The sequence below is a fragment of the Cephus cinctus genome, unplaced genomic scaffold, assembly GCF_000341935.2.
Source record: "Cephus cinctus unplaced genomic scaffold, Ccin1 Ccin1_scaffold0929, whole genome shotgun sequence".
Classification (NCBI taxonomy): domain Eukaryota; kingdom Metazoa; phylum Arthropoda; class Insecta; order Hymenoptera; family Cephidae; genus Cephus; species Cephus cinctus.
This window is the reverse complement of record NW_014333498.1, coordinates 314,062-340,714: the sequence shown is the minus strand read 5'-3', so window position 1 is coordinate 340,714 and position 26,653 is coordinate 314,062. Positions and strand designations below refer to the sequence as shown.

Genomic DNA, 26,653 nt, shown 5'->3' with positions numbered 1-26,653 from the left:
AAACGAATGTGTCTTTATTTGCCAAGACTCTCAACCGATTCGACCTTGTTTACAGAACCACGAGAAGGATTTCGAATCGCCAAAGTTCTCGATGCGCGATTCTCTTATCGATATGCCTATACGTCCTAAGAACCTGGCATTCGTGTAGATAGGCATACATGACACATTCGATACACGTGTACATACCAACCTACATAGGTACTATTTGCTGGACGTCTTTTTCGTTATTTGCACGGATTATCCGTGCGGATTGCGTCAGGGTAATGTGTTATCTGACAAAAAAAAAAAAAAAAGAAAAAATCGAGAAACTTCTAGCATGTACTTTTCATTGGAAATATCACCTAGACGAGACTTCCTTTAGTAGCGCGTACTATTCAGTTTAGTAGGAATATTCATATTAGATAAATGAAAGTTTTGACTTTCATTGATCTCTTTCGATATTCTTTTTTTTTCTCTCTACTTTCGCGTCCACCGCATTGCCGTAGATAAATGTATTTATTCTGGTGCGATTCGTCATTTCAAGGTTGTCACTTGCAAAGTTGGCAGCCGGAGGAACGAATCGAGTCTCTTGAGTTCTGCGTTACGGCGAAAGTTGGCAGGGGAATATCGGTTTACGTGGCCAATTCCAAGGTCGCCGTTGGCAGGAGAGACTGCGAGAGCGAGAGAGCGAGAGAGAGAGAGAGAGAGAGAGAGAGAGAGAGAGAGAGAGAGAGAGAGAGAGAGAGAGAGAGAGAGAGAGAGAGAGAGAGATATCGGGTGAAAAAGACGTGAATTCTGATAATGTTCACGATTGATAAGGTACGTGGGATCGTGGGAGAGCTAAGAGACCCGATAGAACGAGATTAGGAGCACTGTGACCTTCTATTATAGCAACTTGTGAGAAAAGTAAAAGTATTTTCGAACAATTAGATGAGACGCAGGAGGTTCAACGCGGAGATTCGACGGTCTTTCGAGAATAAGTGATGTGGAGGAAGGAGAATAAAAATGAGAATAAAAACGTCAGTAATTATACCGCAAGGTGAACCGCCCACGCGCTATTCATTCAGCCTGATCGGACCTTCGATCAAGAAAACAATGAGCTACTCTAACCAAGACTGGCTGGCTGACTGTATCTCGTCCCAACCACAATAAATAATAAGCTCACGTAGAATTCGATAGCTCAAACATCTTGGGCATATCGATAAAAATTCAACTACGTTCCACTCGTGTCGTCCTGTACTCTGAAAAAAAGAAAAATAATAATATATGCATGTTAAGAGAAATAAAACTCAACAACGAAGAAGAAAATGAGAGCCAATTAAGTTAATATAGGTATCGATTATAAAATTAAGTAAGTCGCTCTTGGGCCGAATAATAAAAAGAAATGAGCATGAAAAATAGGCATAAGTGGCAAGAAAGAAGACAAGCACTGTAGGCATAGCGAAGGCAGTGCCTAGTGAGATAGAGGTGATGGAGTTAAAGTTAAAGGTAGGTAAGGTAGGTATAGGTAAGCAAGGCAAAGGAAAGGCGATATTACGGGGCCTCGGTAGAGCAAAGTCGGTGCGTAGTATATTGCGTGTGTAGGTGTGCGTGGCTTCTCTCCTCTCCTCTGCTCTTCGGTCTCTCACTCGCTCTCTCTCTCTCTCTCTCTCTCTCTCTCTCTCTCTCTCTCTCTATCTATCTATCTCTATCTCTCTTACTCGGGGCGCACGTGTGCGAGAGAGCGAGGAGAGACCACGCCGATCGACTCTACGACTCTCTTAGACTCGTAGAGAGTCCTAGAGGTGAGCCAGTGGCTGTGAGGAAATCCCAAAGTGGGGGAACAGAATGCGGAATAGCCTAGAATGTGATGTGAGCGCTCTCCGTGGTCTCTCTCTCTCTCTCTCTCTCTCTCTCTCTCTCTCTCTCTCTGTGTCTCTCTCTCTCTCTCTCTCTCTCTCTCTCTCTCTCTCTCTCTGTGTCTCTCTCTCTCTCTCTCTCTCTCTCTCTCTCTCTCTCTCTCTGTGTCTCTCTCTCTCTCTCTCTCTCTCTCTCTCTCTCTCTCTCTCTGTGTCTCTCTCTCTCTCTCTCTCTCTCTCTCTCTCTCTCTCTCTCTGTGTCTCTCTCTCTCTCTCTCTCTCTCTCTCTCTCTCTCTCTCTCTGTGTCTCTCTCTCTCTCTCTCTCTCTCTCTCTCTCTCTCTCTCTCTGTGTCTCTCTCTCTCTCTCTCTCTCTCTCTCTCTCTCTCTCTCTCTGTGTCTCTCTCTCTCTCTCTCTCTCTCTCTCTCTCTCTCTCTCTCTGTGTCTCTCTCTCTCTCTCTCTCTCTCTCTCTCTCTCTCTCTCTCTGTGTCTCTCTCTCTCTCTCTCTCTCTCTCTCTCTCTCTCTCTCTCTGTGTCTCTCTCTCTCTCTCTCTCTCTCTCTCTCTCTCTCTCTCTCTGTGTCTCTCTCTCTCTCTCTCTCTCTCTCTCTCTCTCTCTCTCTATGTCTCCCTCTCTCTCTCTTTCTCTTTCTCTCTTACTCATTCTATTATTCTTGCTTTATCTGGATACGACGCCTCCCTTATTTACTTCTTTTCATAATTATGCTACTCTACCCCACACTTGAAATATACCCTTGGATCCTTGTACCATCCTCATAGGGGCTGATGGGATGCTCGTAGCTCAATGAAGTAATTAAATTAAAAGACTTGACAGTCGTTGGGTCCCCTGATTTTGCACGGTACTTCATACTTGTATATTGAGCACCGATATAGGTGAGCACTAGCGTGACTACAACTGGAGACTTCAATGCTCGCTTTCTTTCACTTGTAATGTCTGCTTGTCTCTGATGATTAGATAGAATCGGATTAGATGTTCTCTAGTCATGGACTGGACGTGTCCTGGGCATTTTGTTACACGTGGGCGTATTAGAATCATCCGAAGCCTACCGGCAACCTTTATTGTACTTGGTACTATAGAGAGGCACCGAGAAAGAGGATAAACCAGAGAAAGATAACTTATGGGAATAACGAGCTTTTAATATCTATTAGAGAAGTATCGAGATTCACGGGTAAATCGATTGCTCGATCGAAAATCGGAATCGGAGCACAAACCTGTCTGTTCGATCTTACGTAAGTTGGCCAGATGGGAGGCGTCATTGTTCGGTGAAACGCGTCTCGCTCAACGATCCTTCACTATGTAAGACAAGGAGAGACATGGAAGAGGAGGAAGTAAAAAGAAGAGAGAAAGATGAGGAAAAAAAAATGAGTCGAGAGTAAAAAGTAGAACGGAAAGTAAATGATATTTAAATTTGACTCTCGCTCTCTCCTATGGCATAGCAATATTACGCACTGCCGAGAGATTCGTTCTGACGCTTTTAGCGGGAGATTCAAAGTAGGTAAAAGAGGACAACTAAAGGGCGAATGGGAATGAGATTCTTTGTACGGCTTTAAACGGAAGAGGAAGCGTGAATTAGGAGTAATGGATGACAACAAGATGCGAGATTAGCCTGGAGGAAAAAAGTGTGAGATGGTAGAGAAACGGAAATAAGAAATCGATTATGAGGATGAAGGGAGATCGCATGAGCGCAAAGTATAACCGATAGAATTCACGGAGTCGAAGAACGCTGCTTGCCCATTCATAACGTGGCGCGAGCCAGACTTCCACGCAACCGTTATGGCCGGTTCTCATGTGGCTACGTGTGCGTCTCTTGGGCTGACCGTTCACCAACACCTTCTGCTCCACCTTATGTCTTCTCTCCCTTCTATAGTACGATGACCATCTTCCAGGACATTCGGGACTTGATGGCTGCCCATCGATACAGGATACCACTCCAGCATGTCTCTCATCGTTGTCAAAGCCTTCCGAGTATCTCAGGAAGCTCCTCTCCGTCAGTTGGAATCCACGTTATGCAGGGCAGATAATGTACCACGTGAACATCAATTGAGAATTCTGAAGAATAGCATAAATAAATATTAAATTTTTGCATGGATTCAATAATCTATTAGCCGTGTGTTAGTAATTGTATTTTCCTTTTTTTTTTCGGTACTGCATAGAATCATCGGATCAGTGAGTCGTTGGGAAGGTAGAAAGATATATAGGGGCGTTCTCACGGTAGCCTCCTGTTTGCCGGTGCATTAACACTATTAGCCCGAAAAATTAGTAGGCGTCCACCTACCCATTCTCTACGGCAATTCATGGGTAATTGTGTTTGTGAACGGTCTAACGGGTTCCTCTTCTCCTACGACTATCTTCCGGTATCTGAAAATTTACAACGATTCGTAAGCCACTAGGTGTCACCAAACGTAATGTTGTCAATGACAAAGTATAAGGTTTTACCTAATTTTCGAAATTCCGTTTATTAGACTCTTTAGAGCAGAATTACGATATCCTATCGTTATATTTGCTTCTCGTTTAGGTTCCTTTTTTTATTCCCTTTTTTCCCAGGCGAATCGGCCTCTCGTATAAGCACAGTAATTGCAGTTAACCTTCGCGGGACGCCTAGACATTTGTAGCGGCATTCCAGGCTGGCCGGTCTCCTCTCTCGTGCTCTGGTCCACCAGCCAGCCAGATCCAGTACGGTCTGTGCTTCCCTGGCTGGTCGGTTGGCTGGCTGGCTGCTTGGTTGTTGGCTGCTCGGTTGCGGCCTGCTTTGCTCCTTGTACCGGTTAATTGACGGGAGATGCCGAGATTTCCTGGCCTTCCGTCAACACCGGCTACGACACGAGACACGGACCCGTCCCGACTGACCGTCTAATTTATTTCCAGCACCTTTCTGCTTCTCTTGCTATCAATGAAGCTCTAAACTGTATTCTTCTACCAATCATTAGCATGGCTATCATGCATATAAGAAGAGCCTTAAGTACGTTAGCATGTAACTTAGAGATGTGGAAAAAATGAGTAATGTTAATTTTCTTGATATTACAAAAATCTTAGAAAAAAATGGCAGAAGCTATCGTTTAGGGGATCCACGGGGTACGCTCTGTACTTTATTCCACTGTGTTCCTGGAACTATTAGGACGATTATGGAGACGAGTGGGTTCTCGTTTTCTTCCTTAAGGTCCCAAAATGGCCATGGGATCCTACTGGACACCCGTGGTCCACGACAGGTATCGCGATTAGTCAAACGGTTATGTTGCTAGGGGCGTGATTTTACTCCACGGGACACTAAGGGTTGATTCTTCCGAGGGGTGACTGCGCACCGCTTCTTCCTGGTGTCAGAATATATCTATAACCTTCCACGAGGAAGGAATCGGAGGATCCTCGATGAACTCGACTCTTTCTGACTTGTGACTCGGCATTGCGCCTACTTCGCCGGTGGGTTGAATCTTTCAGTGAAGTATGGACTTTTAATATACAACCCAGAGATGAAATATCCCCTGTTGCTCGACACGCCCTCTTTCTCAATGTGGCATCACTTTCGATTTCTTTACGGGCACTCTGTCCCTCTCTTCCTGCCATGAGATATCCCTGCAGTGCTGAGCTCCCTATACCTACCAACCCTACCCTACTCTACCCTATCCTTTAGCGTCGCATGATATCTCGGAAAAAGATCCAGACGAGAGAAGAGATCGTCCTCAGAATCGAGGTGTAGCAGAGCACTGAGAGAGCTCCAGGTGATCAAAGGAGTGAGCCAGAGAGAGAGACAAAATAAGAACGTGGATAGCACGCGTACTTTTTCAAGAATGGGGTCTAATGGAGAGGAAGGCGTTCCTGTCGCAGACAAAATTAGTGGCCACAAATCAACGACAATATGGGACCCATTGTGACCCGTATAGCGCAGGCTCCAGAAAAAAAGTATCATGCTCCACATGCATGTAGGCTACACCTGATTTAAGTTTGCGACCAGACTCCTACACTCTTTTGAGCTAATCTCATTGGACCTGGTCTAGTTAGTCATGTAAGTCGTCAGAGCAGGACAAGGGTGTACATATAATATGCACGGGGCGTTCCTTATCGAGTCACGGATTTATTTAATATTAACCGAGGAAGAGACGAGCAACGAGATCTTCTGGACCGACAAGCTATCCTCAAATTATATCGTCGAGATTGAGAATTGAAACCCGCCACAAGGTTAACCCTCTGCTCCCTGTCATCCTATTTCTCTTGGCTACCGAACTTCACCATCCAGCACTTACGGTGCGTATCCACTGTCAGTTCAGACATACTTGCTCAAGCCAAGCCATAATATTCCGTAGAACGCAGTACACCTAAAGCTCTCTTACTCCTGAAGGATGATACATGCACTTGACGATACCCTTATTTAGTTATTGTCTGCTGTCTGCATTGGATATGTTTTCCAAGGGATTTGGTATGGTCGCGGGTTGCAGCTTTGGTGAGAATAATCCATAGGATTTTAGCGTAGCTACAGCAGTCGCATTATGGGGTCAGGTTGGGTCCCTGCTGAGAGAGTCTGGATGAGGACCGATGTAGCTTATACTGGCTTACCACGAGGTCCAAGGCGAGTCAGGTTGAGTTGAGATGAGTTGAGTCGTGTCGAGGTGCCGGAGAGGAGTTTGTTGTGATGTGAATGAAGTGACTCGTGATAAATAGCCAAAGAGCGTCGGAGTCCTGATTGGGGCTTACGAACCCGCAGCGGCTACCGACTAATCCGTCTCCTATCTCGTTGGCCATCCATCCCTGATTGTCTTATTGTCCTCCTTCCTGTAGGTAGTCCATACGTCTATAAGTCTATACCTCTATAGGCCTATTCCTTCAGGGCTCAATGCTTACCTGCTGCTTTGGCCTTCGATCCGATATCGACACCCAAGATCGACCTGGTCCAGAACATCAGAGCATCCACCTATTCTTGATTGCCCTGTTGGCTATTCTCCTCATCAGCATCCATGATTCTCTTGTTTAACCAAAGACCATTTGATCACTAAAAAAAAGAAACATAGACTTTATACCATGTACAGCATCAGAAGATGAAGAACAGTGGCCAGAATATTTAAAGGCTTGATGATTCACACTGTCTACCGTACATTTTTGACCTTTTATTAAAGACTGGAAATATCTTGAGTTGTCACTGTCACTCTTACTGAATACACAGCTACTTGTCATGGCAGCACTACAGAACGATGCTTCGTGTTCAAGTGGTACTCGACCAGAGTCCGAGTGGGTAACAAGTCTCTAATCGAGAGATGATTAGTCAGGAGAATGATAAAGGGACACCCAGTGGAAACGGTACGACGAAGACGTCGAGGCCGAAGACGGGGACGAGGACAGTAACGATGATGATCATAATGCAAATAAAAAATTTGGTAAAGACTTTGCGTGGGCGGTGACGGTGGACGAGCATGAGGATGAGGCTGATTATGATGAGGATTGGCCAGAAGGCAGGAAAGAGATGAAAAGTTCGCCGTTTATCCTGAGCATGTTTTCTGATGGGGTCATCAGCGCGAATTAACATAGTCGCCGTGGCTTCTATCGATGACTCGAATCTGACTCACGAACCAACAGACTCAACCTGTATGGGAATATCTCATTTGAAACTCTCTGTATACCGTTAAATCGCTTAAATACCGTACGCGATAGATATTAGCATCACAGCCGTATCTTGTGATTGGTCTACTTGTGCTTAAAACTCATCTGGAATTGATAGTGGAATATTTGTACGATACTTATTCGAGAACGAGCATAACTCATGCGTACAGGACAGACAATTTTTTAAATTCGTCAGACCATACGAGATTACAGACTCTTATCTATTTGGTTCGCGGTCTCACTTGCGCAAACGCATGGTATACTAAACGAGAATAGTTAACAGTCTATATTCATATATCTATCTCTATACTATAGACATATACTGTATACATGTGTCGTGGGTATAGTTATAACCGCGACTGAAGTCGTAGAATTGACTCAGTCGTCGTAAAACAGGAAATTCTCTTCTCTGAAGTCATTGGGAATCGACAAACAGACTTCGTTCAAACAGAGATTACGTCGAGAAGAGCGGATATGTATATATATATTATATATATATATATGTATAATATATATATGTATTATATATATACGCACAGTATATACAGATCTATCCAGGTCAGACGTACCACTTAGATTTGGCAACTATCGTAATTATGTGTCATTAGCAATTGGCAATATTGAACTGGTAAAATTGGAGAGTTTGAAGTAACCGATCATGTCGGCTAATTAAAAAAGTGTGAAAAGGCAATTTAATTAATAGTGGTCATAACGTAGCCAATTTGATGATGGATATCTTCCGTCAAACGACACTTCAAGATGTCTATCTTTCTCGTATAAATGTAAATGTGGATAAGACCATCTCTCTCGCACTCATAGCCAGCATCAGGGCTTCTCATAATTTTAGAAACCAAGTTTTCCGATCGATCGCTAGTCCAGTGTTGATTAAATTCTGCGAAAATCACGATTGCATGGTAAGTGTCGAGTCTGACTGATATACTTGAGGGTGGACGTTCCTGTCCACATGTCCGTGCACACCTAGATAACACTGCTGAGGTAAGTGTCGACTCGAAGGAACCGATCCTCCGTGTCCGGCGTCAACCTCTTCTTCATGATCATCATTTCCAGAATGAATTAGCAGCGTGTACCTCAGAGCTCGGGCTAATCCTGTTTCCTGGGTTAGTTGAAATCGATCTTCTTATAAGAATACGTAACGAGTGTGGACAAGAGGCTACTCGCAGTGCTGGTTGGTAGGCCTGGTTGGCAATGCTGAATGACAGTGCTGGCGGGATATTCGCGACCCAAGAAAGCAGACGCTGTCCCTAGTCCTTTGCGGATAAGATTTAGCAAGTATCACTGAAATAAGAATGAAAGTAGGATGAGAGAGAGATGAAGAAGAAAAAAAGTAGAAAGACAAGAAAGGCGAAAGAAAGAAAATGAGGAAAAATAAAAAAGAGGCTGCTGAGGGTGGTGGTGGCGACGAAGTCTCCATGCACCGCAGTGTGTTAAGGGAGTTCAGGCAGAGAAGGGACGAGAGCCGAGATTCCGAGAGAGGACTTGGACATAGCAGTCTCTCTCTCTCTCTCTCTCTCTCTCTCTCTCTCCCTCTCTCATTCTCTCATTCTCTCTCCGACTCTCTGATTCTCCATGGAATACAGGCAGGACCCAACGAGGGAGCTGATTTATGGCGGCCATTCATTCTAATCGTCCTGCATCTTACAGCCTCGCTGTCTACCGCGGCTGCACTTTCCAAGATAGCACCCCGAGACCGTGGCTAATTGAATATAAAAACTCGAGCGACGCTCGCGGCCATAAAGCATTTAATTAACAAGTCGTCCACTCGAACTCCCGAATACACGTAGTTGTGGCGGGAGAGTCCCTATCGCATCTTAGCTCTTCAGATTGTAAGAAGTATCTGGCCCAAGCATGGAGGCAAGCGTAGAAACATCATAGTCCGATATTGGTATACCCTGATAGGCTGGCACAATTGTACTAGTTACTTTGAAGTATTCATAGCAGATAGGCAGGTGGGTACGCAGTAAGAAAATTTGCCGGAGGACTTCTACAGGAGTTCGTTAAGGACTAGGGGATGCTTAACGCCGCCGACGCCGACTCAGACTCTCGGACTCTCTCGTCGAGGCAATTTACGCACGTGACCCATTAAGTGGAGCGCGGACCGGTTTTTGACGGATCTTCCTGGCCGTTTCTCGGTCTAAGCGGCCATGTAGAGCACGCGAGTAACTAAATCAATGTCGTCGGGAGTTTAATTACGGGAGCCGAGCTGCGAGGGAGTCCCGATACCCTGCTGGGCCCGCTGGGCTTACTGGGCCCTCGGGTGGTCCTTATACGACCCCCAGTCTAGTCCCGGTACGTGGTCACTTTTCATTCTTTGTTCTCACATCTGGAACCGAAATTTACCTAACTCCACTAAACATTTTCTTAAATAGACACGCTTAGCCCCAAAATCTCTATAGAGATTTCAAGTTTTCTTTAGAGCCTTGCAATTTTAAAAGACCCATAGCGAATTTACGCAGGATTCTGTTTACATGTCCAAGAGCGTCTACTTCAGATCCATAGAGAAGATTAAATAAAATCTAGTAAACGGGTTAGACCTCTAATGAAATTCCGCTATTCCCAATGAAAAAGGAAACATATGAAATCAAACCGATCCTCGTCCTCGTCACCGCTCACGTATGTGATATCTTAGCACTCAGACACATATCACGAGTCAGAATCTTAGTCAATATATAGGGTTATGTCGATTTGTACGGTTTTCCAGGAGACGCCCGGTTTGTCGCTTAACGGTAGCTTTATAAATATAGGTATAAGGCGAATAAAAAGTGGGAGGATGCAGCTACACCTCACACAGGTATCTAATCCTACATCCTTAGGTGTACACACAGTGAGCTATCCTACGGCTAGCTATGCCTAAGTAAGTTTATGGTATATCTAGTGAGGCCATCCGCCAGGGGAAAAGGTGGAAGGTAAAAGAAGGGGAAACACGCGAGGTGGTGGCTCGTGCGCGATGTGGAGGATGAGGGTGAGACGTCGAGGGAAGACCATCAGCCCATTTAATTAATTAAAAGTGCATTAGCGTGGCTCGCAGTTAGATCGCGTAGTGACCGAGCGTAACGGGCACTAGGGTTGCCGTGCAATTACTTTGGTCAACACGAAAGGGCCAACTCCTGCGCAATCTTTTTTCGCCGCCTCTGCTCATATTTTCTGACCTTTGCCCTATTCGATATTGCCCTCGGTCGCGAGTACCCGAGTGCATCTTTTCCGACTATGCAAACGAATAAATAAATGAAAATGCACCAAGCGATTGTATCTGTTACTTTAGAGATGAATAGAAGATGGCTGTTAGCCAGACCGTATGACTGTACCTACATAGGTATATAAAAGCTGGTTAATCGTGGGCGATAGAATCATGGCGCCAGGTGCGAATTACGCGAGCTCATATCCCAACTGGGTAGCGTAGCAGGCAGGAAAGTCAGTATAAGCCTGTGAGGCTCACAGCAGCTGCCGTGGCAATCGCGTTAATGCCAACGAGAGAGTCATCTTCCGTCATGACCCTGCCGACTTTTCAATGACTCACAGCTCCTGGCGCACGACGCCCGACGCCGCGGCGTGGTCCTAGGTACCGGTATCAATGCGTATTATTAATGACTGGTATGCACGAGACGTCCCACGGAAGTCCATATATTTTTGAAGATCCTCCTTTTACTTTTTTGTTCCCGTACCTCCTTTTCCTTTCTATGATTCGCTTCCACGTCCATCCGACGAAAGACAAGAAAGAGGTTAAGAGAGTGCCAAGGGAGCCTATAGAAAAATTCAGGGTACGATACCGCTGCTAGGACGTGGATGGGTTTCTTAATGGAGTGCTTGGGGTGCGAGATCGCGTGAGAAACGGAACCTCGAGGTCGATGTGGATGAGGAGAGGAGGAGAGAAGGCGTCACGGCACGGGCAGCAGGGAGAGACGCCGTCATATGGAGATGGAAGTGATGAGGACTCTAGGGAAGGATGGCGCTCGAGGTGGCAAGAGGTGAGATGCCAGGAGACGCCAAGAGGACGCGGCTGCCCGGCACGGGTCACGCACGCGACTTTATCACGTTCCTGAGCTTCTCTATCCTCTCTCACTCTCTCGTTTATACTCCTGAGCTACCGCTGTAACAGTTCTGCTCTCTGCTCTTACACACTTGATTTTCTACGTTAGTCACCAGCAGTGTGTGTACTGTTATTAGTATATGAACTCTCGTTAAAAATTATCATTATTCTCGGTACCCTTTTACACCCCTCACTCGGACTACGTGTGCATACAGAAAGGATAATAAAATATATAAAGCACACTCATTAAGTAAACTAATTCAAGTCACATTTCTCCAGCGTCCAATACCAACAACGTAACACCGCGTGATGCCCTTATTTTTGTCTCTCTAAACCAAGCCAGTCTTTAACTCTGTATAACATGCCTGTTTAAATTCACCCCAGGTCCGGTAACTCGATAAACGTCGGCACGTGCGGGGTTAATATGTCTAAATGCGTCGCGTGTCCATATTCATTAGGGATCGACGTTGCAGCGAGGGTCGAGTCAGACTATAGGGTTCCAACAAGGGATGAAAGCTGGTTACCATCGTGGCTGGTTATGTGGTTAACTGTGTACCCACTATCTGAGACGGCGTTGACGGTAGACACTTTGGAAAATAGCATTAGGAGACCAGAAGCAGAGACGTGGCCACGCGTAGGACATCTATATGAACAAGAGAAAAACGGAGCATAAGCATAGTTTAAAATTATTGGCATGGACATATGGATATAAATACTTTATACTGTGAGAATGAGAGTTTGAGAAAGAGAGAGAGAGAGACAGGGAGAACTTGTGTCTCTTGCAATAATGGAGTGACAGAAGGCCGATCGTTCCCGTAGTGTAGTCGTGTGGAGCGAAGTTGTCTGCGCGCGCGAGTTCTGAGAGATCAAGTCACGCGTGGCTCAAAGAAAGTTGTTTAAAGGTCAGTGTAGCTCGCTCGCCTCGCAAATGCCAATCTATTTACGAAATGTATTGGAACAATGATAGGGGAGGCCTTATCGACAAAAGTCGTTTCTCCCGATCGCTGGGCAACGTGTATTCCCTTATACATAATATTACAAAAGCACCAGCCATTTCGTTAGAAGCCAATATCCGACGTGTCTGCTCGAAACCAATGAGGATGAGTTGATAAGTTTGAATAATAGATCCAATAGACCAGATGCTTCGAACGTTAACACCTCTCGGTCTCCAAGACATATTTATATGAGAAGATGTCGTGGACGTTTCTATGAAATACACAGGCATCGAGCCATTTCGAAAGTAACTGAACGCCATCGTATACTCGACCATGGCCATTTTGAAATTGGGTCAATTGATCGGGAAGTCGTGCTTAAACTTCCCACCGATAATAAACCCAGCAGAGTCAGCCGCAACCGATGGATTTCTCTGTTAAAAAATTGCTTCATCTTATTTTTATCATCCACCTTTATTCGCCATAGATTCGCAATCTCTTCAGCAGTGGGTACTTTGTGTTTCATAGGATTATACATCCATGAATACAGCCAGGTAGTCTGCACGTACTCACGCACTGGGATACAACACATATCCACGGAGAGAGGTATCTATCTCTCACGAATCTCGCGGCGTCTTATTCATATATCCGAGAAATAATACTGAATAATTTCACCATAAATACGTAGCCCTCGTGGGCGTAAAATAACGATAATGCAAGTAAATAATGGACGTAGAGTTTTATTACCTTAGGCGGGTGAATGGCGAGATAGAATCTACGCGTCCGTCCGCGGCGCGCAGTACCTACGGCCGCGGACTTATCCTCCGCCACCTCCACCACCTCCACCGCCGCCGCTCTACTCCTTTTCTCATTCTCTCTCTCTCTCTCTCTCTCTCTCTCTCTCTCTCTCTCTCTCTCTCTTATAGTCTTCCTCTTGCGCTTCATTGCCGTCTCTATCGCTTCTGCTCCTCCCGATCCTCTGAACCCTCACTCGTGTATGTATGTACTCCTGCATCTCTATGTGGGTATCTACGTGCACGCGGACTCTTCTATCCTACGTAGGGCAACCCGTTGTCTCAGGCCACAGGCATCGCCCATCTCTCATAATCATTTGAATAAACTACCAACCCCGATCCTGAAAAGACATTGCGGGTTACGTGTTTTACCCTTCAACCCATTACTTTTACTCATCCTTGAGTCCTCTTTACCTCATTCGCCTCCTTTAACGTTTAACAGCATCCAAAGGGTTTTCTACCTTCTGCTTACAGATTCTTCCTTTCCCTTTCAATCATCCTCTATATAGTCATATACTATAACGTTGATACTTGGGGTTTTTGTGTTGTTACGATCTTTAGAGATTCTCCATGTTCTTACTAAAATCAGAAAATCGATTCACGACCCAGCAGTAAACGAATTCAGAGAGCTGACATTGTATCGTACCTGGGCTTACGGTATACTGCACAACCTTCTCACCTAAATAAACAATTTTATGGCTGACGCTACTAGGAGCACACTACTAGAGGAATCAGGAATTTCCATAGTATCCATGTGCTTTTCTTTCTTGTATTTCCTTCTTTTTTTTTCTTTTCCTTAATCAAGCTGAAACAAGAGGTTTTTTCCCTCTTTTTTTTCCTACCCTCAAGACTTTATAGTCGAATAGTAAATGGCGTCGGGGTGCGAGGCCTTTGCGTCCTTCCAATTTTCGTGATGGTTGAGCTTTAGGTCAAAGGGTGTGGCCAGGTCTCTCGATTGATTCGGTGTGCTTGCGACTGCGCTTAAAGCTCCCTACGCTGTTGCCGTTACCCAGCAACAGGAACGGGGACGCCCCCGTTCTCTTTCCACTTTAGTTCTGTTATCGAGCGAAGGAACCTCCAACCAATAGGTAGATTCGTAGGTAGACAAGCGCCCATGGAAAAGACAATGAAAGCTAAGAATCATAATGGTGGTTTCGTCGTGATGAGTATATACCTTTTCTTTTTTTCAAATATCCTGCACGTACCTATCCGTACCCAAGATTCTCAAAATACAAAGAATAATAAGAATGAGCGGCCTTGCTCAAGGAGGCCTTTTCATTCTTGCAAGGTTAGAAACGCCGGTAGGAGGAGGAGGAAAAGGAGAAGAGAAAAAAAAAGAAGAGTAATTCCGAGTCACGACGTCCATTTCCGAAAGTGATTTACGGCACGGAGAAATGGCGTCTGGCATTTTTATCGCGACAGGCGTCCACAAACCCGAACGTATCGCCATGCTGGAGTATCATAGAATCACCGATTTCCGAGCGAACGTTATAAAACAGGTTTTATCGTATTCGATAGTGAGGACTGACTCTCTTCTCTTTCTCTCCTCGTCTCTCGTTCTCTCTCACTTTATACGGTTTTATATTATTTCCTATTTACAGCACGTCATTTTCATCCGATTACCTCCCTTCCTCTCTCTCGCCCAATCGTAAATGCATAAAGATCCAAATGAAATAAACACTAAGATCCTTAAAATTCATACGATCGCGTTGCATAAATCCTCATGAGAAATCAGTCTCCATGGTGCGAAACTTTAGTTGTCCTTTCGAAGGACTTTAATGAATTCCAGAGTGAAAGTACTGACATCCAATAATATACAGGTAAGCCGTGTCGAATAAAATACGGGGCGTACTTTCGAGCGACTTCCACCGCTTCCAAGGAAGTATGCATAGTGACGTAGGTGTCGACAGGAAGAGCCAAGCATATGGAATGGCAGCCTGAGAAAGAACGGTATAAAGTAAGCAAGTGAAACGTTAAGAATGAGAAAGAGGTTCAGATTAAAAAAAGAAAAGCGTACCGGTAAAACCGATTGGATAATCAGTCCAGTCGATGGTCCTGATGGGGCCCCCACGGGGTTCTCTTGGTGAAGCTCGAGAATTTTTATAGAACCTCGTGTTTTTCGGGAGGCCCATCGTAAAACTGGTTCTGTAATCAGAGGCGTTTTCTGCCGCTTTAGGATTTATAGAAGACCGGGAGGACTTCATCGACTGACTCCGTCTTAACTAGGGATAAAGAAAGGAAAGTAGTTTCGGTTAGAGTGTAAAAAATTCAATTTTTTAACGGCATAAGAAAAAGAGAAATAAAATTCTCAAAGGATTATTCATAGAGAAATCTAAAAGCAACGGCTAAGTGGCTATCTACTTGCTTATTTACAGTAACCCATAAGCTACATCATCTACTATACAGTCTGTACATAGTATAGTAAAATATTCCAACCGGTGCGTTACTGTACGATGAAATTGGTACAACAGTCCGAACAGATTGGTACAGGACACTTTGGATCGCTACACGATAGAATGGCGTGCATACAAGATGGGGAGAGGTCTGTATAATATAGGTGGCGATAAAAAGAATAAGAGAAGAGAGGAAGTCGAACGGGTCACTTCTACCCATATGAGAATTCTGATGCTCACAAAGTTGTACCTAGTAAAATAGCGTGGGAAGAGGAGCAGAGGGCTAAGCGTATACCGGAAAGTCTGAGGAGTGCGTGGGTGGTGTTGGACGTCCCGAAAGCATCGAAGACTCGTTATTAACACCGGCGACCTTACGTCTATGATTACACGCATTAATAGCCATCCCCGACGCAGTTCCCGATGTTCACGCTGCATGCTGCTATTATCAAAGAGGCTCCACGAGGTCCCGCTGCAAAACAATAAGAGCAGGATGAGTTACGAATGAGAGAACCCATAGAGACGAGGGAGATAGAGAGAGATAGAGAGAGAGCTAAATAAAAAATGAAAAAGAATTATGTTACCAGGAGAATCGTAAGGGAGTATAGAGAACGTCTCAAAAGACAAACGGGTACGCGCCGGAGAACACCGTCTGGCGTACTTGTATTAATGTAAGCACGTGCGCACGGCATTGGTTGATCTTCTGAGACTGGGAAAGAAAAGAAAGAGCGAACATTGAAGCGAGTTGAAAGAAATAAGGAGTAAAGAAAAACAATAGCGACGAAAGAGCAAAATCCATGAAAAGGATTATTGGCGATGTGGATAAGAAGCCAAGGATAGGAAAAGGTTCGGTACGCTCGTTCGATCGAGGACTCCCAACCTAAGCACTGTACGCGAATACGTATTTGTGGATGGATGTGTGCAAGTACGTGCATGGACGTACCTAGTGGCGTGGGTGGGATATCTTCATAGCGGCACAAGGGAAAGGAAAATGAGCGCTAAAGGTATACACTGAGGATGCGTGGATCTTTCGCGTGGGCAGCCCTACCATCCTCTATACCTTTACATGTGCTTATACCCTATATCTATACCTATACTTATATTTATACCCATAGAATCATATGCACTAGCTCAACCAACCACCCACTAACATACGTTTTCCCAGTAATAACAGTGCGAGGATAGCCGAACTCTTGGCACGTCTCATATAACATTATCTGGCTCCAGTTGGTTGATATTCGAAATCCCGTGTTATATACTTGGGCCTCTTCCGAGTGCCACTAAGGTCCAACAGAGCTGGCGGTATGACCTCCTTAGATTGTCTACTACCTACTCGCTGCTCATACCCAAGGGTGCTTACCGGTCTAGGTACGCCTACTGGTATTGAAGTCATCGGGAATACAAGGTAGTCGTAACGAATTGAGCTTTTGCCGCTACCGTGAGCACCACTGGGATGTCGTATAAATCGGATCTGCGTTATACGCCGGGCTATGAATAATATTGTTTCGCGGTTAGCTCGTAGCTGGCTGGCATCATTCATCAATAGTCTCGCGTTGAAGGGGCGTTATGTTCCGTGTCGGTGCTCGTGGTCCATTATAATATTCGAAATATTATGCGCGCCGCGCCATGCTCGTACCCGCCAAGGGACGAGAGACAGAGGGGAGAGAGAGAATATACCACGGAGAGGGGAGGAGCGGGAGGCTCGGAGGTTGCTGGAGGTGGCCGAGGTGTCCCAGGGAGTTGGGAAGAGAATAAGGTGGGCAAGAGGTCCGGAACGTGGCGCATGAACACGAGGGCGGCGTTGCGCCTGTACAAATCATGCGAAGAATGACGCGGCAGAGGCCGCCGATCAACCATGTTCTTTTCTGCCTCACTCTCTCTCCTTTCTCTCTCGTGGACGTGCTCTCTCCTTCTCTCTCTAACGTAAGGGATGCAGCAGGTCCCGGGTTTAGACCGAACCTCGTGATCCTCGTTGCATATTAACGACCAAGAGTCCTCTCTCTGCACACGCTCGTGATCAGCATACTCGCAAGTCACCGGCTTGTTTACCTCCAAACGAATCGCATCCTCGCTACAATTCTCTCCTTTACCCATGCTGTCTCGCTTCTTCTTTATACTCCTTGTACTCTTCTCACTCACTCCTCATGCTCTATTCTCGTTCCAGCAGACGTCGGACCTGGACACGCTTCTCTGCAGACAGGAATTGGAGCGTCTCCAGAGACTTGACGAGGATGACCCGGACAAGGAGGCACGCGAGGCGTCGGCGCATATGGACGACTTCTTCGAAGTCGCTGGTCCAGGTTGCAGGCCGCAGGCCAGCTTCGTCTCTGCGAGGAATCAGCCGGCGACGAACGACGACGACGTCTTCCTACGTCCGCCGCTCTGGGAAGACATTACCTCGAGTATACAAAAGTTGGATCCTGAGAATGCGGACATGTTGGGCAGCCAGTCGCACGTGAAGCTTGAGAGCGAGGATGCGACGTCGCCGGTACTGTCGCCGGTTGAGATTAAGACCGAACCTTTACCACCACCACCGACGTTACACCTCCTCGAGGGACCAGCTTCGAATCCGTTGCAAAACTTTAATCCTAGACACCAGACTGCAACCGGGGGACAGAATAGAGGAAGTGCTGGTAACGGTGCTGGCGCTGGTGGTGGCAGCGGTGCACAATTCAAAAGTTATCCTACCAATGGAAACAATGGGAATGCGAATAACTCCTCACCGACGAATCATCATCCGCCTGGACATCAACAGAGTGGAAATGCTACCTCCCCGTTGTACGGCTCGATGACGAGGTTGATGTACGTCTCTCCATTGACACCGCCGATTTCCGATCCCGGCTCACCGCTCGGCGGACCCCCACGTAGGACGCCACCGCCCCCGTATCCGCAACCAGCCATTCTTAATACTTCCCACAGGATACAGCCAAATCCCATAACAAAATTCAATCGACGGAATAATCCTGAATTGGAGAAAAGAAGAGTTCATCACTGTGACTTCATAGGTAATTAGAATTGCCCAATTAATATCATCTTATCCCACTTATAATAATCTAGTAATTATTCTTTACCATATGTTCCCTATTCAGGTTGCACCAAGGTATACACTAAGAGTTCCCATCTAAAGGCCCACCAGCGAATACACACAGGTGAGTATCTTCATTGTCGAAAGCTCCCGATACAACTAGAGAGAAAAATGAATATTCTTAAGAAGTAGTAGCGAAGCTTATAGGCGTTGAATTAAGAAATCATAAGAAGTAATAAATATATCTTTCGTGGTTAATAATTAGGTATGTAGTTCAGCATTGAGTAATGAGCGAGTGAGTAGGTTTTAAAGAAAGTGTCTCTGACCTAGGAAGGAGTACACGAATACCGCAGAACGTGTAGAGGATATAGAAGGTGGTGCTCAAGTTGGAAAGCGCCAAAGAGTTTGCGCGACTGTCATCCGAGTGTGCGTAGTTAACACAACATTCGTACCCGTTTACGTTGGTGCGCGCTCTTCCAGGGCGTGGTTCCTCGGCTGGCCGATAGTTACCGCTGGTGTTGTGCGTATAGCACAGTAAGGAGCATCTTCATGCATGCGTGCATGGGTATATCGACACAGAGTATAGATCAGGTAGGAAGCTAGGCAGAAAGGGAGTTGAGAATACGTACAGGAGAGAATACGACGAGCAAACTGATCTAAGAGAGAACGAAGACAGGAGTATCTTCAGTGAAGAGATGCGTGATTGTAGTGGGGATTCCATACTGTATAAATTGTCGTAGAGAATAGAAAGAGAGAGAGAGAGAGAGGGCGAGAAATATTAGAGGAATCTTAGAAGTGGGAAAGATATCTAAGTAAGCTAAGCCGTAGGAAGAGGAAGGAAAGAAGGAAATAAGCAAGAGAATGAGAGGAGTGAGAGAGCACGCGACCCACATAAGTCCAAGTCGCGTTCAAGACTCTCCACACATGTCGCCATTCCTTCGTTTGCACACGTGCCCGGAGCAACCAGTCGTTTTACCTCTCGCGGAATGCAAGCCAGAGGCATCTTCTTTGCAACGGAGATGGACCACTTTCCGATTGGTCGAATACAGCAGCATCTTCATCTCCAATATTCTGAAAGCACGTGCATATATGTAATATGTCATATACAACGTAGAATTCTATTATGAAGAAAATAAATAAATTTCCATGATCAGGAAGAGGATCTCTAATTAAATGTCTCTGTGACCAATGGACCCGAGGCATGGAGAAGGAAGGATGCTGCGAGGATAAGAGGAAGATCAAACAAGAGTGAGAGAGACTCCGAGAATGAGAGAACGGTTGAGAGCCTCGGGCACGTGGCGGCCGTCTCTGAATGAACACTCCATCTCAGGCTTCTCCACACGAGCAGCATTCACCGGCTTCGTGGTCGCACGTGAACGTGAACGTCCACACGTCCTACCAGAGGCGCTCTCGCGCCTGTCTTTGTGTCTTTCTATCTCCCTACATGCATTGCGCGAGTACTGACTCTGCCCTCACACCGTCAGAATTCGTATCCTTAGCCAGCAGCAGCAGCAGCAGCAGCAGCAACAACAACGGCAGCAGCAGCCTCTTCTACGTGTATAGAGCAGCAGAGTGTGTGGCGTGCGCAGGCGCGAGGCAAGCAACATTCCTCTTTGACCCACCACACTTCTATCTGCGTGTTTTCTTCACCTTCTTCCTATCCTCATATTCTCTAGTCCTGTCGGCATTATCCCTCGCATCCTTGTCCTCCGATAGCGTGCGGGACCCTTCCGAATTTTTGCAAGGAATTTATCCTTACCGTAAAGAAGAGAGAAGAAAAAAAGGAAAGGAAATAAAGTAACCATAATATTGAGCCACTACTGCCTGTCCAACTGACACTACCTACGGTATTTTTTACCATGGTTAAGAAGCTGCTCGTGAGATTCGTTATTGGCAGACTTTCACTGTATGGTACGTTGCTTCAAACGGCGACAAGGACTATGGAATGTATTTGACCATTAAACCCTTCGTAACAGACATAAGTAATCATTCTCTAATGTGGCAGTTCCCATCGTTGTTCTTCCTTTATGAGTGATATTAGTGAGGATGATATTATTACAGTGTTGCCCCAGGTCAGCGTACAGGTTGGATGGGTCAGTATAGTAAAAAGTGAAAATCTTCTTGGGGTTATGTAGTGGAGAAGCATATACAAATGCGTGCATAGGGAGATTCAATTTCGAATGAGGAAGGGAATCGTGAATGGGATGTTGGCCTACGGAGAGAGAGTCATAGGGAGAGAAGACGCCAGAAAAAGAAAAGAAATAAGGAATCATAGTGGAAGAAGGAAACCGGAAGGGTCGAGAGAGAGTCATGTGCGAGAGAAAGGGTGAAGGAAGAAAGATTAAAAGAAAGCAGTAAGGAGCGAGAGAGCGCGAGTAAGAGAAAGAGAGCCACGGTGCGCTGCTAGTGAGTTGTATGGGCAGGACCGGTTGGTTCGTCGTTCTCTCTAGAAGACGCCCGGAGACGCCCGAGACGCAGAGACGAGGTGGAGACGCTCTCTACCGTAGGGGAATGAACCAAGGAGTGCGTGGGTGCACTATGGATCTTATATTTTACCCTGAGTTCCCTCCACGGAATCCAAAACCACTCTCTAATCGCTCTATCTTAACCAATGCCATCCTTATCAGTACGTTTAATCCCAACTCTACTGTGGAATTGGAAACTCTTTCTCACACCGTATACAACCAGTCTATCTGTTACACGGCGCATCTCTCATTCACTTTCATAAATGCATTTTCATCACAAGTCAAGCTACCTTAACACACGTCACAGAACACCAAGAGACGAAAGACTCGTCAAGGGACTAAAACACTAATACTAGTACTGTGATTGGTACTGGTACTGGTACTATAGTAGGACTCTAATGGCACGTTCCTAAGGATTGTGAACGGCAGAACGCGCATAATGCGGAGACTCGGGTCAAGAGAGCACAAAGCTCCGGGAAGAGTGTTCACCATTGCCATATGGATACTGCTGCATACTCCTATTATGTACTTTCAGATGACAAATTCAAGTTAAATACACAGCCGGATATTTACGTATAGCAAGATATACAGGTTTTAGATCATCTGAACCCTCGAAATAAAATATATTATAATATATGGTCTATCCTAGAGCACGTGAACGAGCTGATGTAGAAGCGTAGAGTGTAAATTCTTAATTGGCTATACAGTTATCATTAAGGATACCGAAATGAAAGGGTGGTGACCCATGTTAAAGTAAAAACGAGGCGCGACGAATCTCATAGGAGAATTGGGAGATCAGGAAGCATCGCGAATGCCATTTGTTATGATATAAGTAACGGCCTACAGTGTGAAGAAATTAAATACCGTAAAGCAACAAGGCGAAAAGACGGAATTCGTATTTGATTATACATTATAATAAAAAGCCAAGCGGGGGAGGTAGGGTACCCCATGAAAAATAAAAGGACTGAACAGATCCTAATAGCAAACCAAGGCGTATGTACGAGATATGAAAAACATGATGCTTCATAAATCGAATATTTGACTATGTATTAGAAATAGGATAAGTTCTGTTTGTGCCGCTTCGCTAAACTGTACGGGACTCTGAACTAAATAGAGAAATGTATTAAAAAAAAAAAAAAAAAAAAAAACGGAAAAAAAGAGAGCAAAACAAACCTCCGAAATAACGTTAACAGTATGATGTCCATGTTCTCTACGAGAATAGGGACTCCTTCCTGGTATCGTCTTTGAATTTGAAGTTAGCTTCTATTAATTCTCTGTAAATTACTTCAGAGCGCTTAATTCAATTTGCTATGTCGCTTCTTATTCCGTACATTTACGGTAGGCATTTACTTACTTAAATATACATATTTACTATATGCATATTGTGTGCTATATAACTATATTGTATGGACACTCGAATGCAACACGAATGCAGGTGAACGTTACGGCATGCGGGTACAGTTAAAGGTCATCGCAAGGCATCCCCAAGTGGTTACGTACCTATCACGAACTTACAGCATTGTTCTCTAATGGCTTCGTTTACAGGTTAAACGTATCGACGTTATCTTTCGCCAAATGACCAATTTCTCAACATATTATTTTTACGTTTTTCATATTTCTTTTCCTAGTTAGTAATTTATGTACCGTACAGTTTTCTTGTGTAAATTCGGTAAAGTTAGTGTACACTACAATCTAGCTGACACGATACTGTAGAAAATCTTTTTCTTTTTAACATCACACAGTACTTAAGAATTAACTGACTGGAACGCTTTTTTACACAAATTCTATTTCCACGGTAATTCCAAGGATTGGATTCACTGAGTCAATTTGATTGGTATAGACGTACCTCGATGTATCAGTAACATAGCTAAGAGAAAAACAGTTTAAGAAAAGACTAAGCCTCTGATGTTCTGCTCCCGTTACACTCACTGTCAGTATTTGCGTCTTCATTTGGTGCGTAACCAAATCAAATGGATAATAAAAACAGGAGAATAACTTCAAGTATACATAAATCAGGCGCAAGTTCTTTTTGATGAAAGAAACTATTGGTTTTTGGTCTTACACGCCCCTTCTGCAGTTCGTTGAACGACCTAACCCATCTCCGGGCGTAACGTCTCAATTCACGTGTACAAATCGATAGTTACCCGAGTATAAATAAAAAGAGAAGTAATTTGAGCGAGATTTTTCTTTCCAACAGACGTAAAAAAAAACTACTGTGTACCTTTCAACGCGCTCCAAGCCACGCGGTATAATGTAATATAGCGCACACAGAATATTCTTGCGCAAAATACTTTTGTATTCTTATTTCATCCTCAGTTAACAGTACTCGTATATGTATAAGCAATATCCTCTGTGGAATTGTAACTAATCTTCCTTTTGTCTTTGTGGCCCGTTTCATGTGTTTCAGGCGAAAAACCTTACCAGTGCCAGTGGCCAGAGTGCGAATGGCGATTCGCACGTAGCGATGAGCTCACACGACACTACCGCAAGCATACAGGCGCGAAACCGTTCAAATGCGCCGTCTGCGAGAGATCATTCGCACGTAGCGATCATCTGGCGCTTCACATGAAGCGTCACTTGCCCAAGCAGCATGCCAAGTGATCCACGAGGAAGCGTCAAGTAGAGTGTCCTCCTCTGTATCGCGCCGGTCCACCTGGAGAAATGCGTTGATGAATGGATCCAAGGCCAGAAGAAATTTCAAAAAACGTAGGACAAGGTGGAAAATCTAAAAAAAAATATTTAAAATGACAAATCTATCGGACCCTGAGATTTCAAATGGGCTAAATCTCAGGAATCACGCTGGCTGGTCCAACGTGAACGATCATCGATTCATCGGAAAGTATATATTAAGAAGATAATCGAACCCAAGGAACTTGGAGAATTTTTATACAACCATAAGTTTTCCATCGAGCAGCTTTCTTGATGTCGGTTTGTTTCTTTAATTCTCGTGTCTCAAGTCCATATACATATGTGGTCTACCTTCGTCCAATAAAAATTATCCCTCTGGCGGATTCTCATGGATTCCAGATGATCCTAACTTGGGAGACGCGTGTCCTCTGGGATATTTGGGGTTTTTGGAATATTCTCCACTCCTCCCTAACGGGTGATGTGCTCGAATTCCGCTGGAGACTTAAGAATTAAATAGAAAACCCGTTAAATGATATACGGGGTGGAAAATATCAAATGGATACAGAGCAAATGTGTGTAATGAATATCTGTTATATATATATATCATAGAAGCGACGCTGGTATGTGCGCGTGTGTCTCTGAGTGTGCGTGTTTTGTAGATATATATATATATATAAAAAAGGAAAATTAAGTAAACGCTAGAAGCGAGAATAGAATGGCGTCGCTATGCCTTATGTACAAATTTTCTCCATAGGAACTCCTCGATTATTATCACTCACAAATCTTTATACCGGTACGCCTGGCATTAAGATCCAGCAAGTTTTCTTAATCAGTGCTTAATTGTATTAATTAATTCAGTGACGTACTTAAACATTCAAAGGATGCACAGAGGAAAGAAAAATATATATATTTACCATAACAGTTAGGAAAGATCGCAAAAATGTCCGAATGTCATCAACTCTAGTTTGTTACTAATCAAAATCTGTTTTACATTTACTAAACGTATTGAGAGGATTCATTGAAAAAATATTGAAAATTCATCCTACAATACATCCGTGTTAGTACACCTATTAAAAGGCCCCCTTAAAGACGACTTTAAGACGTCTTCAGACTAAATGACTTCTCGAACTCATCTCTAAGACGTCCTTTCGACATTTATGCTAACAGGAATCTTATTCGTAATCATTTCTATTGTTTTCTTGATTTTAATCTCTTCTGGCATCTCATTTCTGCCCATACTTCCGTTATCCCTCGACCCTATTACTTTAATTAGCCTTGACTCGTTAGCACGTTTTAAAATCAAAACAATGTGATATACATTTACATATTACGTAAAGGAAAAACCTTACATATCACGAAGCGCTATACGTATAAATCTAGTAAATACGTAAGGAATATCTGTACTGTATGCATATAGATATAATAAAGGTAGATACATCTATTTTACCTATATGTATACACATGAAGATCAATTTTTTCTAGGATCGATCGACTAATATATCTCATCCACCTATCGATAATGAGCACCACTGTCCAAGAATTCACGTTTCCATTTTCTACTGTCATTGTCATTGACCCTTTCGTATGAATACATACACGGGGTTACTCGCGACAGACATGCCACCTGAAGTTCGCCTGCCCATTTGATTTCTATGATAAAACCAACTTCAGGTGGTACGCTTGCACTGAATAATTTCTGTCTGAACGACTGCACGATTGTCAAAAAATTGATCAAGTTCTCACCTTAATTATTATTACTATTATTCTCACTCCCCATTCCATGACTCTGTGACGAGTCGTTACCAGAAGCTTCATTGGATATTCTCAAGAACCATCGTCATTTATCCAGACTAAGAATTTCATATTTCCTTTAATCTTTTGTATCGTTTTTCATTCTAGACGGAAGTCGATAGATACTTCCTGTTCCATAGTAAAGTCCGCTCGTGGCCGTCATGCCCTCTTTTCTATTTCTCTTTTCTTTGTTCTCCTGCTATCACCGGACAGAATTGATATACATATTACAAATAAATAGATTGATATATATATATACATATATAAATATTGTAATAAAGTAAATAACCGTTTATACGGGAGGCAAGAGTAATTCGTTGCCGTAACGCTTATTTAGGTATAAAATGATGTGTTATACCTTAGTGACAGAATGAGAGATAATGTGACGGCGAAAAATTCGTAATTGAAGAAAAATTGAAAGGGAAAAGTGGGCCTGTCCTTTGTCATTGTTAACGTCCCCCGACGTCGTGAACTCTGGGTAACGTAGGTGGCCAAAAGTATAAATGACAATTCGTAGACTTGAGTGAAATGTCCATCTTTTCGTCGAAACTGAAAGTATTCATTATCCAATTAGTCATTACAATATACCCAGGTAAATTATTCTATTAAGTCAGATTTTATTCCCACTTTGTCTACTGATATATCATATATGCACATGGGGTGGCGCGTAGCTACGCGTTTACGCGTACACTGCTACATATCATACTCATATGCATATGTTATGTATACATTTACGTGTATTTATTAGATCATAGAGAAAACGGATATAGTTGCATTTGCGAGTAATTGTACTTGTGTAATGTAAAATATGTAAATCAAATTATTGAAGATAAATAAATACTTATTTGTTAAAATCTTTACTGGATCATTGGGATGAGTCTCTTTTCCTTGCCTAATCTTGAATCCTTATTTCTAGGTTATGTAGGCCTAGAGCCATTCAACTAGAACATCAGTTAGACATGACAGTTACCATCGATGGAATTAAGAATTGCAATACCTTTACAGCTGTCTTGGACTAATCGTACATATCCTTAACCGCGTGACGCGTGATAAAACATCTTGCAAATTGGTTGATTATCGGTTGTGGCGTGTTTTTGAAGTTATTTAAAATTTCCACTTCGCATCTCCACCGAAACGTAAAAAGAAATTAAACATAATTAA

At 44.1% G+C, this 26,653-nt stretch overlaps 1 protein-coding gene across 2 annotated transcripts in view; it reads left to right on the top strand.

Moving 5' to 3' along the window:
• LOC107271278 (Krueppel-like factor 8) overlaps positions 1-26,340 on the top strand; it is a 34,531-nt gene extending 8,191 nt beyond the window's left edge. Inside the window, exons 2-4 of one of the 2 annotated variants that reach the window (XM_015747066.2) lie at positions 17,748-18,588; positions 18,673-18,732; positions 23,481-26,340. In XM_015747066.2, the coding sequence (XP_015602552.1) occupies positions 17,748-18,588; positions 18,673-18,732; positions 23,481-23,674 (1,095 nt within the window). In that variant the 3' untranslated portion in view covers positions 23,675-26,340. The remainder of the gene's footprint in view (positions 1-17,747; positions 18,589-18,672; positions 18,733-23,480) is intronic. The other variant, XM_015747068.2, reaches the window with a different exon arrangement.
• Positions 26,341-26,653: the final 313 nt, after the last annotated feature.